This window comes from Gymnoscopelus microlampas, assembly GCF_963454915.1.
Source record: "Gymnoscopelus microlampas genome assembly, chromosome: 15".
NCBI lineage: Eukaryota > Metazoa > Chordata > Actinopteri > Myctophiformes > Myctophidae > Gymnoscopelus > Gymnoscopelus microlampas.
The window spans coordinates 4,908,007-4,920,236 of NC_139952.1; the positions used below are offsets into that span (position 1 = coordinate 4,908,007).

Sequence of the window (12,230 nt, forward strand, 5' to 3'; positions counted from 1 at the left end):
TTTACTTTACTGGAGTATTTCCAATGTTCAGTACTTTTACTTCTAGTCCATTACATCTCAGAGGAGAATATTGGACTTTTACTCCACTATAATTATATGAAAACTTTAGTTACTAACTTTGTCGATTTTGATTATTATTACAAAACTATCTTCAAGCTCATATTGCGTTGCGATGCAACGCATTGTGAGCTTGTAGATCGGCTATTTCTATGATTTTTTAAACATTTTGAACTTGTGAAATGGGACCTTCTACACAATGGGTACTTTTGGTGCTTTAAGTACATTTTGATACCAATACTTTTGTACTTTTACTCAAGTACATTTTGAATCCCAGACTTTTACTTTACAGAGTATTTCTACATTGCAGTGTCAGTATTGATACTTTTACTTAAGAAAATATTTTAATACTCTTACCACCACTGACAACTGCTATATCTATAGTACCAATCCTAATACTAACCCTAACCCCGACTGCTTCAGTAACTAGGGTTGCCGACCCGACCGTCCCTTGAAATGAGGAATTGCGTGGGGCGCTCGGGTGGCGCAGTGGTAAAGTGCCTGCCCACCATCCACGGGGGTTGTGGGTTCGAATCCATCGCGGTGCATCCGGCTTTGTCGAGCTTTGTGTATACGAACACAATTGGCCCGTGTTTAGGGGAGGGTCATAATTGTCGGTAAATAAATAATATTCTTTTTTTTTATCCCACGATTTTGTAACCCATTTTTTCACCCAGCGCCAACTGCCTATGTAATCCCGGGTGCTACTCTCCCTCTGCCAGCCTGGGGAGAGCCCAGAACTGAGCTCATGCTTCCTTCAATGCATGAGGAGCTAGCAAGCCGCTTCTTATCACCTGACGGGGGGGAGTTTCCCCGGTAGGACGTAGCGTGTGGAAGGAACACTTCCACACGCTAGGAGGAACACCCCTGGTCAGCCCCGGCCGGGTGTCCCTTGTTTGAATCTCAGGTATCAGCAAGTCAGTCTAACGTTTTCAGTAAAGCAAAGCTATTTTATGAACCAATTACTTAAATCTTGAATCTCAAATTATTTGAACATTTTGTGTATTTTTGGGGTTTTGTTATGTATATAACATCCTGTCTTCACCATTAGAGTGGCAAAAGACAAGACCAGTCTGAATAAAATATGTTGTGTGCTCTGCATGTGTGCGTGCGTCCGTGCGCGCGTGTGTGAGCATCTGTGTGTGCATGTGTTTGCGTGCCTGTGACGTCAGAGACAAATTGTTGGTATAAATGCCAGGGCAGCAAGCCGGCAGAAACATCAGAGAGCAGAGAAACACAGCTATAAAGCAAAGAAACAAAGAAAAGAGTGTGAAATCACTGAGATAGACAGTTACATATCGATAGACAAATAGAGAGACAGAGATAGACCCAGAGAGAGAGAGAGAGAGAGAGAGAGAGAGAGAGAGAGACTCAACTTATGTGGATTTGTTTTTTCCTTTTCATTTCAATAAGTAAATACATAGTAGCAGTCGAAGGCAGTTTGTTTCGCAGTGCGTGTGTGTGTGTGGGTTCACATCGTCTTTTCAGCATCATGGAGAGCATCAGCAGAGCCGCCGTCTACCTGTCCGTCTGTCTGTCCGTGTGGACGGCGGTGTCTCAGGGACAGAAGCTGTCCTCCAGCCCGCCCGACGACAGCTACCCCCTGGACTCTGTCCCCCGGAGTCTGGTGAGTACGAGTGTTGTTGATTTTCGTCGACTAAAACTGTGACGAAAAATGTTCGTCGACTACCCTTTTTCCACTGACGAACAGTGGTGGAAAGTAACTAAGTGCATTTACTTAAGTACTGTACTTAAGTACAGTTTTGAGGTATTTGTACTTTACTTGAGGGTTTTCAATTTCCAATACTTTTACTTCTAATCCACTACATCTCAGAGGAAAATATTGTACTTTTACTCCACTACAATTATTTGAAAACTTTAGTTACGAGTTACTTTGCAGATATAAATGATTACATTATAAAACATACATTAACAAGCCCTACTTTATACCTAGGCTATTTGAAAATAGCCGATCTACAAGCTCACTTTAGTACTTTTACTTTTGGTACTTTAAGTACACTTTTATATCAATACTTTTGTACTTTTACTCAAGTAAATTTTGAATTTGGGATTTCTACTTGTAACAGAGTACTTCTACATTGCAGTATTGATACTTTTACTTAAGTAAAACATTTGAGTACTTTTTCCACCACTGGCTATGATGACTAAAACCAAGACTAAATATATTGACAATTTCGCCGACAAAAAAAAACTGGACTAAAATGTTAGTGAGGGACGAGAGGAGAAGAGATCCAGCAGAACTAAAAAGACAAGTCATTTTATGTTTGGTTGCACTCGGGTGTTGCGCTCTGAAAATAGCAGATCTACAAGATCACAACGTTGTGAGCTTGTAGATCGGCTATTTTCAGCACGCAACCATGTGTAAAATCAGGCATTGCGACGCCATCAAGGCACCGCCATAAATACATTTTAGTCGACTAAATCAACTGTAGATTTAGTCGACTATAATTTTATGATATTTAGTCGACTAAAACTAGACTAACGGTAAAACATTTTAGAAGACCAAAATATTGTACTTTTACTCCACTACAATTATATGAAAACTTTAGTTTAGTTACTTTGTAGATTTTGATTATTATTACAAAACACACTAAACACTTCAGCCCTATTTACATTTCGGCCATTTGAAAATAGCAGATCTATTCGTCATGCGACGCATTGTGAGTTTGTAGATATGCTATTTTCAAACGTTTTTTTTAATACATTTTTAACTTGTGAAATGGGACATTCTGCACAATGAGTACTTTTACTTTTGGTACTTTAAATATATTTTGATGCCGATACTTTTGTACTTTTACTCAAGTACATTTTGAATTCCGGACTTCTACTAACAAAGTATTTCTACATTACATATTGATACTTTTACTTAAGTAAAACATGTGACCACTTTTTCCACCACTGGTCATAGTCTTTAATTTGAATAAAATTCCATGCAGTTTTAGTCATATTCTTTTGAATAAAATTCTTCTTTCTTTTCTTCTTCTTTTTTTTTTTACGGTGTGGACTGTAATTTCTGTTTACATGTCTTTGGTCAGTTTGTCCTCTACCTGGTTTTTATAGTGCATGTGCAAGCCTTTTCAACATTTAACTTTCCCTTTTTATTCGACACAACTGTCTAATCACATCCAGAATCTGTATGCTCATAAACAAGGAATGTGATTTGGTGCTCCAGGAAAAACTGCGTAAACAACTAAATCTAATATAAGTGTATATGCGGAAAGTTCCGAAATATGCGCAACATATTTCTCATAGTATGTGATGTGATGTCTGATGTGCATATTATGCGATGCTATGCTATGCTATGCGATGTGCATATTATGCGATTCAATGCAGCCTTTTCGAAAAAAGATTACCCCCGCGTAATTGTGCGCCATTTTGCTGATTATGCGGTAAATCATGCGATCGCATAATCGCATTTTTCTGGAGGGTCTATATTAGTACATTGTCAGGTAGGTGACAACGTTTAAGCCAATCAGGAGAGTGCACTGAAAATGCAACTTCTGTTTAATAAAGAGCTGGAGACTCCTTTTACTGAACAAACACTCCCTACCTTTAAACCCCAAGGGCTCTGTAGGCTTTCTCCTGTTATCGCACTAAACTAAATACCGAATATAGCTGATCTACAAGCTCAGAACGCTTTGTGCTTTGATGCGTTGTGACAGGGACAGGAGAGAGAGAGAGAGAGAGAGAGAGAGAGAGAGAGAGAGAGAGAGAGAGAGAGAGAAAGAGAGAGAGAGAGAGAGACCCGGTAAATGCTGGGTACTGAAGCCTGAATGCACTGATCGACAAGTTGTCAGTTCAATAATCCCAAGGTGATAACGTTTCTGCTCGTGTGTGTGTGTGTGTGTGTGTGTGTGTGTGTGTGTGTGTGTGTGTGTGTGTGTGTGTGTGTGTGTGTGTGTGTGCGCACGCGTGTGCACGTGCATGATCATCTAAAAAGCAAAAGCAGTAAACACAAAAGCACACATTGTGCTAAAATAATGATTTCTTATTTCATCATACTGTGCAAGGCATCGGTACAAAATTGTCACATGATAAACAAAATTAATCTTCCTCAGTGGAACAAATTAATACCAGTTTCTAATAGTAGATCAAGTTACTGTATACCTGAATGTAACAGAAGGATCTTTGATTTATCTTGGTTTATTTCATACAGTATATCAACAGACCAGAATGTTGAATGCTGAAGACTGCCCATGCAAAGCAGTGGTAAAAGTATCAATACTGTAAAATTACCGAAAGTAAAAGTACTCATGATGCAGAATGTCCTGTTTATGATACCACAAGGTATCGCATGTGTAAAATGTATTCAAATCTTTTGAAAATAGCAGATCTACAAGCTCGCAGCGCGTTGCGACGCGTTGTGAGCCTCAACATTGCTCATGTAAAGGCTGTTTAAGCATCCCTTTTAAAATGTAGTTTATTTGTAAAATAGTGCAGTTGTAATGGAGGGCAGCCTATGACACCTGTCATCTGTGATGTCATTAGTATGACATCACTTCTGTGTGGCATCAGTCATCCCCATGTTTGGGCAAAAGCTGCAGCAACTACAAAGCAGAAAAACAAAGTCGCTTACAATAAGCAGACATGGCAACACTGATTGATATTACCCACCAAACTTGTAACACTGTAGTTATTGGTGATTTATTTTGTTCGTTTTTTAGAAAATCTCATGTTTTAATAATTTGGATTGAATTTTTACGAAATTCCACATATCATAATATATGACTCATTTCAATATTATTTCTAGGTGTCATATATTGACACTTGTCAATGAATAATATTACCAGAAACACAAGCTAGCCCTGAATGACCATAACAGGTCTGTAACTCTGAGAGTGTACAAATGGAACCAAATAACTCTGAGAGTGTACAAATGGAACCAAATGGACCCGTAAGGGTCCATTTGGTTCCATTTGTACACTCTCAGAGTTAAGGGGGTCCTTGCAAATAAAACATTTGAGAGCTAATACAAGTCGGACTCATTTGTCCGTGTACGGACATATTGATGACCGCCTGGTCAAAATCTATCTCTCTATCTCTCTATCTCTCTGACCTAGAGAATGACAATGACCTAATATTTTCCGTTTTGTGATGAACCAGACAGAAAGGTTTCATATTATGAAGTGTGAGTTCATTAGGTTTTATTATTCGTGGTTTGTTGTTGCAGGTTGAAGCTCTGGAAAGCCTGCTGGAGACTCCAGACAACAGTATCAGTCTGTCTGTGGAGAAGAAAGCCTCTGTTATCCCAAGAGTCAGTATAACACAGGCGCGCGTGCACACACACACACACACACACACACACACACACACACACACACACACACACACACACACACACACACACACACACACACACACACACACACACACACACACACACACACACACACACACACAAAATATAATACCATTTGTACCATTCTATTGAGAAACACGTCCAATATTTTGTTTCATTGTTTATTGATCCATGTGCTTGGTATTCTACCTTATTTCGTGTTTTATTGTGATCTTTTAATGATGATGTTTGATAGAGAGAAAGAAAGAAAGAAAGAAAGAAAGAAAGAAAGAAAGTTTAGTATCTTAAAATAAGTATATAGTCTAGAGGTTCCTGAGATGAACACACATAAGGACTTACAGGGTCTGATTTGAGCCACACAAAGAACAGACTAGACACTCATCCCCCACTGGATGCCACACACACAAATCTCTGATGGTTAATGAGGAACAGTCATTTAAACAGCACATGGTCTTTGTACTTACATACATGCATCCATACATAACACCATACCATTATACACTAATATACCAGCACCCATATTGTAATGCATTCACATTACAATATAACCATGCATATTACTAATGAAGGCCTAATAGACATATTCCATTGATACTAGTTGGTCTAGTACATACATGGGCAGCTGGCGGCCCCCACCTTCACGTAATACGGCCCACAGGTTAATATCGGAATACTGATATATTATTGATTTCATAAAGTTAACATTAGTATAACTAAATGCATTTGATTTTTATTTTTATTTTTTTTCAAGATTCCAATTCGAAAATAACAAAAAATAAAAACAGGATTCCAATGTAAAAGTAGCAGATCTACAAGCTAAATGTATTTGAAATAAAAACAAAAATGATACTTTTCAGGATTCCAATTAAAAAATAGCAAAAAGAAAAATCAGGATTCCAATTCAAAAGTAGCAGATCTACAAGCTCAAAACGTGTCGGACTGCAACACGTTTTGAGCTTGTAGATCGGCTACTTTTGCTACTTTTGTTTGGCATAGAATGGCGAAGTACAGCATTAATTTACAAAACAAAAGTTAAAATACGGAGATAAGAGGTGTCTGACAGTATATGCAATGTGGCCCCCTGAAGTGAGTGTGGAAATATAGTGGCCCTCTCCATCATCAAAGTTGCATCACCCCTGGTCTGGTAGACATTCCTGATTAGTTGCAGGAACCAAGGAGGTTTTCACAGGAGATAAAAAGGCACATTCTTTAAGTCCAGATGTCCAGTTTACTGATGATTGTCAGAGGTCAACTGACCTTAGCTGACCATTATAGGGTCTCACCCAACTCATGTACAATGGACACACACACACACACATGCACGCACGCACGCACGTGCACGTACACACACACACACACACACACACACACACACACACACACACACACACACACACACACACACACACACACACACACACACACACTGAAGTACATCCTTGCGTACCCACACACACACATAGGACACACACTGTTATACTTCTGGATCCCAACACACACACACCTCGTGCGCAAGCTTAGAAAACAGTGTGCATGTACACACACACTGAGTATAGAGCACCGAAGTCTGACGTCATTTACACATCCTAGGTTTGTCTACCTGGTTCGCGGTTTTCCACCCCCATTCTGAATCCCCATAGACGTATTTAATATCGCGTCAAATAAGAACTGTGTTCCAGAAATAAACAAATGACCCCGGCGGTTTGACTCTTATGGATATGAAGCATCAACTGACGGTGAGAAAACGCTAATGTTACTTCCACCGAATTAGTTAAATTTTCGCTAGAAACAGACTGTATCAAATATAAGTGACTGACTATCATAAACGATACAGAACCTCCTCCATGACAATATCGCCGAGACAGTTGGTTTATAAATATCCACTCTGAGTTCACCTCTCTCTCTCTTGTTCCTGCCAAGCTGCCATGTAAAAGCCATGTACAGTAACAATAATTGTCTTCACTCCTTAAATAAAGTAACAAAGTATAAGTAATGCCTGGACTCTCTCATTCTTCTCAATAGAGGCAAATAGTCCCACAGATTGATGCACTTTACCACAAAAGAAAGAAAGACAGAAAGAAAATGTCATTGTGGTCTGACCAATTTGATCAATGTGATCAATAATTTCCTCTCTTTCTGTCTGTCTGTCTGTCTGTCTGTCTGTCTGTCTGTCTGCCTGTCTCTCTCTCTCAGTGTGACGTAGGGGAACGTTGTGCGATGAAACATGGACCTCGTATCGGCAGATTGTGTGACTGTCTGCGCGGAACGGCCTGCAATACCTTCTTCCTACGCTGCTACTGAACACACGCACGCACACGCACACACATGCACGTACACACACACACATGCACGTACACACACACACACACACGCACGGATCACACGCACACACACACACACACACTGGTTGCACGCACGCACGCATGCACGCACGCACACATACACGCGTGCACACGCACACACACACACGCACGCACGCACACACACGCACACGCACATGCGCGCGCACACACACACACACACACACACACACACACACACACTGTGTTGTTTCTCCATGTTTGTTCTTTTCTGGTGATGTGACGTTATTGTTTGAACCACGTTTTTAATAAATAATCTTCACAGAGTTGATTGACTCCAGTGACGTCTTGTTTGTCCAAATGGAAACACCATGCACTTCCTCTCCTGTTTCTGTGATGTAGCCCAGGTCAGGAGGAGTACCAAGCAACAGTGGTGTAAAGTAACTAAGTACATTTACTAAAGTACTATACTTCAATTTTTAGGTATTTTTTACTTTTTTTTTTTTTTTACCAATTTCAATCATTTTATTTCTAAGGCAAATATTGAGTACTTTTGCTCCACTACAACTATTTGAAAACTTTAGTTACTAGTGACTTTGCAATTATACATTATTACATTATGAAACATACATTAACCACTTTAGCCCTATTTTATACCTATTTGAAAATAGCCGATCTACAAGCTGTGAGCTTGTAGATCTGCTATTTTCAAACATTTCTAGTACTTTTACTTTTGGTACTTTAAGTACATTTTGATACCAATACTTTTGAACTTCTACTCAAGTACATTTTTAATTCCGGACTTTTACTTGTAATAGAGTACTTCTATGTTGCAGTATTGATACTTTTACTATCTTTTGTATCTCTTTAATAAAGACCTGAGGCAGATTCTAAAAATGTAAATCGTAACAGTTTTCTGAAAAAAACGTATGTTGCTATATCAGTGGTGATCAAACGTTTCAAGTCAAGGACCCCCAACATGATATGTATTTGGCCTCCATCTCAAAATATTTCGTCCGTTTTTAATGATTGCGAGTGTTTCTGGTAATATCATTGTCCGAAGAAACGTACTCTGCGCTCTTTAGATACCTCGATACAATTCTATACTGTGTATATTGAAAAATAAGGCAGCAGAAAACAATTTGTGATATCGTTGCTGTCGGGCAGAAACCTTGTATCTCCATATTTCAACCTTTTATGTTTTTTTCCTAAACTGCTGCCCTACTTCATCATACAAGAGTGTAAAATTACTTTTCAGGATTCCTATCCAAAAATAGCAAAAAAAAAATCAGGATTCCAATTCAAAAGTAGCAAAAGTAGCAGATCTACAAGCTCAAAACGCGTCGCACGCATTTTGAGCTTGTAGATCGGCTACTTTTGCTACTTTTGTTTGACATAGAATGGCGAAGTGCGGCATTAATTTACGGAAAAAAAGTTAAAATACAGAGATAAGAGGTGTCTGACAGTATGTACGATGTGGCCCCCTGGAGTGAGAGTGGAAATATAGTGGCCCTCTCCAACATCAAAGTTGCATCACCCCTGAAATAGGCCTAGTAATAAAAAAAAGGGTAGTGGACAACTGGACATACAGTATGAGGTTTCCAGTGTGGTTTTCTATCTGAACCAATTATTTTACCACAGTCATACAGAAATAGTGTTTACTCATGTTTGTCTCATTGACTTCAATGCATTCCTTCAAGCGTTCAGCTGCAGTTTGCCCTATCAGTGCGACAAATCTGACAGCTGCAATTACCGGATCAAGAAAGGGACGTAGGTGTCCCTTCCTTCTTTATATGACATTGCAGGGAAGCCAATTCTTCACTTTTGCCAAATTTAAGTTTTTCTTTTTTCTTTTTCAGTATGTAAGTAAAATGTATTTGCAGAGCACCTTTAACAAACATTGACAGTCACAAAGTGCTTCACAAGCGTATCAATAAAAGAATCAAAGACAGAATAAAACAATCACCATCCTATATAAAAATTGGCTTAAAGGAGTAGTTCACCCAAAAAATTACTTATTTTCTATCAATTACTCTACCCATGAAGCCTTGAATGCATCCTGAGCCAATAATTTGATGACCGGCTCATCGGTCAATAGGAGACTCAGTTGGCTTAGGAATGCAACAAAAAAAATCTCCATTAATTCAAGGCTTCATGGGGTGTGTAATTGATAGAAAATAAGCTCCTTTAAGGGAGAACCGTGTGTGCGCGTGCGTGTGCGTGCGTGCGGGTGTGTGTGTGTGTGTGTGTGTGTGTACATGTATTTGAGAATGTGCATGCGTGACACGTTGTTGTTGTAGATGCACGGCCATCATTTAATCAATCAGTCAGTCAGTCAATCAATAGTGACGACTGGAGCGGAGACTCTAATTTTAAAATGTTTTTTGACGAGTTGACATATACACTGTCATCAGAGAGAGAGAGAGAGAGAGAGAGAGAGAGAGAGAGAGAGAGAGAGAGAGAGAGAGAAAGAGAAAGAGTGTGTGTGTGCGTGTGCGTGTGTGTGTGACATCAGAGAGGTGACAACAGACAGTGTGAATAATCTGATTGGTCCTCAGGGCTTTTGTCTATGTTTCCATGACGACCATCACCACTGAAGTCTTGTAAAAGACTGTACAGTATGTCTCTCCTACACTGTCTCCCTCTCAGCTTTGCAACTGTCTGTCTCTCCTACACTGTCTCCCTCTCAGCTGTCCTACTGTCTGTCTCTCCTACACTGTCTCCCTCTCTGCAACTGTCTGTCTCTCCTACACTGTCTCCCTCTCTGCAACTGTCTGTCTCTCCTACACTGTCTCCCTCTCAGCTGTCCTACTGTCTGTCTCTCCTACACTGTCTCCCTCTCAGCTGTCCTACTGTCTGTCTCTCCTACACTGTCTCCCTCTCTGCAACTGTCTGTCTCTCCTACACTGTCTCACTCTCAGCTGCCCTACTGTCTGTCTCTCCTATACTGTCTGTCTCTCGAACACTGTCTCCGTCGCGAACAGCCTTTTTCCATGCAGTTGAAGGCACAAGGGGGCGGGGCTGGAGGGCTAAGTTATAGTGCAGTGAGTGTGGCAGTTGGGGCAAACGCAGTCCCCACAACATCATTTACGATTCTGTGCCTATCGGTACATAACTCGGACGGCGCTTAGTCGACTAGCAGACCTTGAGGCCGAGGAGGCGCGCCCGAGCGCCTCCAGGCGCGAGTGCCCGCGCCGACCGGCGCCTCCGTCATGGTCAAAAACTGTACTTTATCGGCGGTATCATCTCAAGCGGGAGTCGAACCCAGACTCCCAGAGGCAGTGAATACGTAGTCTAATGATTATCAAGGTGCAACACTCAGGCCGGTGCTGATCTGGGGTATTTGGACTGTATTACAATGTCACGTCCTAACTCTTCTAATGTAGAGGAAAGAAGTCCCGCTCAATAGGGCTTCCCCATGGAAGCATGGAAAAAGGCTGTTCGTGTCTCTGTCTCAGCTATCGTTTGTCTCTCCTACAATGTCTCCCTCTCAGCTGCCCTAAAGTCTGTCTCTCCTACACACTGTCTCCTTCTCAGCTTTGCAACTGTCGGTCTCTCCTACACTGTGTCCCTCTCAGCTGTCATACAGTCTGTCTCTCCTACACTGTGTCCCTCTCAGCTGTCATACTGTCTGTCTCTCCTACACTGTGTCCCTCTCAGCTGTCATACTGTCTGTCTCTCCTACACTGTGTCCCTCTCAGCTGTCATACAGTCTGTCTCTCCTACACTGTGTCCCTCTCAGCTGTCATACTGTCTGTCTCTCCTACACTGTGTCCCTCTCAGCTGTCATACTGTCTGTCTCTCCTACACTGTGTCCCTCTCAGCTGTCATACAGTCTGTCTCTCCTACACTGTGTCCCTCTCAGCTGTCATACTGTCTGTCTCTCCTACACTGTGTCCCTCTCAGCTGTCATACTGTCTGTCTCTCCTACACTGTGTCCCTCTCAGCTGTCATACTGTCTGTCTCTCCTACACTAGAATGAAAGAACGAACCCAATCGATGGTCTTGAAGGGCGGATCCAAACCCAGCCGGCAATAGGAAGCGGCGCTTCCTATTGCTTCACCAATCTTGTAGGCAGTTCAGAGATAAACAAAGAAAAAAACTCCAGCAGTTCGTTTCCCCGACCACCAGGGGGTGACTTCCATAGAGTTAAGGGGACTTCAAAACTGGCCATGCCGAATATAGGTTGCTTTATTTGGATCCAATTCGCGGAACTGCCCGCCCCTGCCGGTTCTCTGAATTTTATTTTTAAATAGGCTCTTTTTTTTTTTTTTTAATTGACCACATATATGAAGTTAAACAACTAAATTCTATCCAAACGATTTCTTAAAAGTAAATTCTGTGCCTCAAAAAAGAAGTTTGAAAGCGTTTTAAAACCGAAAGTAAAAAGTTCTCCATGGGGTGACTAATCAATCGATAGGAAAAAAAAACATTTTGGGGGTGAACTATCCCTTTAACACACAGACTGCAGGGGAAATCATGCAAGGCACCAACCTGATCATTGGGAGCAGTTCTGGGTTCAGTGTCTTGCTCAAGGACACTTCAACACTACC

The 12,230-nt window shown here is 40.9% G+C and overlaps 1 protein-coding gene across 1 annotated transcript; it reads left to right on the plus strand.

Moving 5' to 3' along the window:
* Positions 1–1,549: 1,549 nt before the first annotated feature.
* cart4 (cocaine- and amphetamine-regulated transcript 4) lies at positions 1,550–7,678 on the plus strand (the record flags this gene model as incomplete). Its single annotated transcript, XM_084080279.1, has 3 exons — positions 1,550–1,684; positions 5,249–5,332; positions 7,571–7,678. 3 exons carry the CDS (start codon positions 1,550–1,552, stop codon positions 7,676–7,678), a joined length of 327 nt encoding a protein of 108 aa, XP_083936405.1.
* Between the last annotated feature and the right edge of the window lie 4,552 nt (positions 7,679–12,230).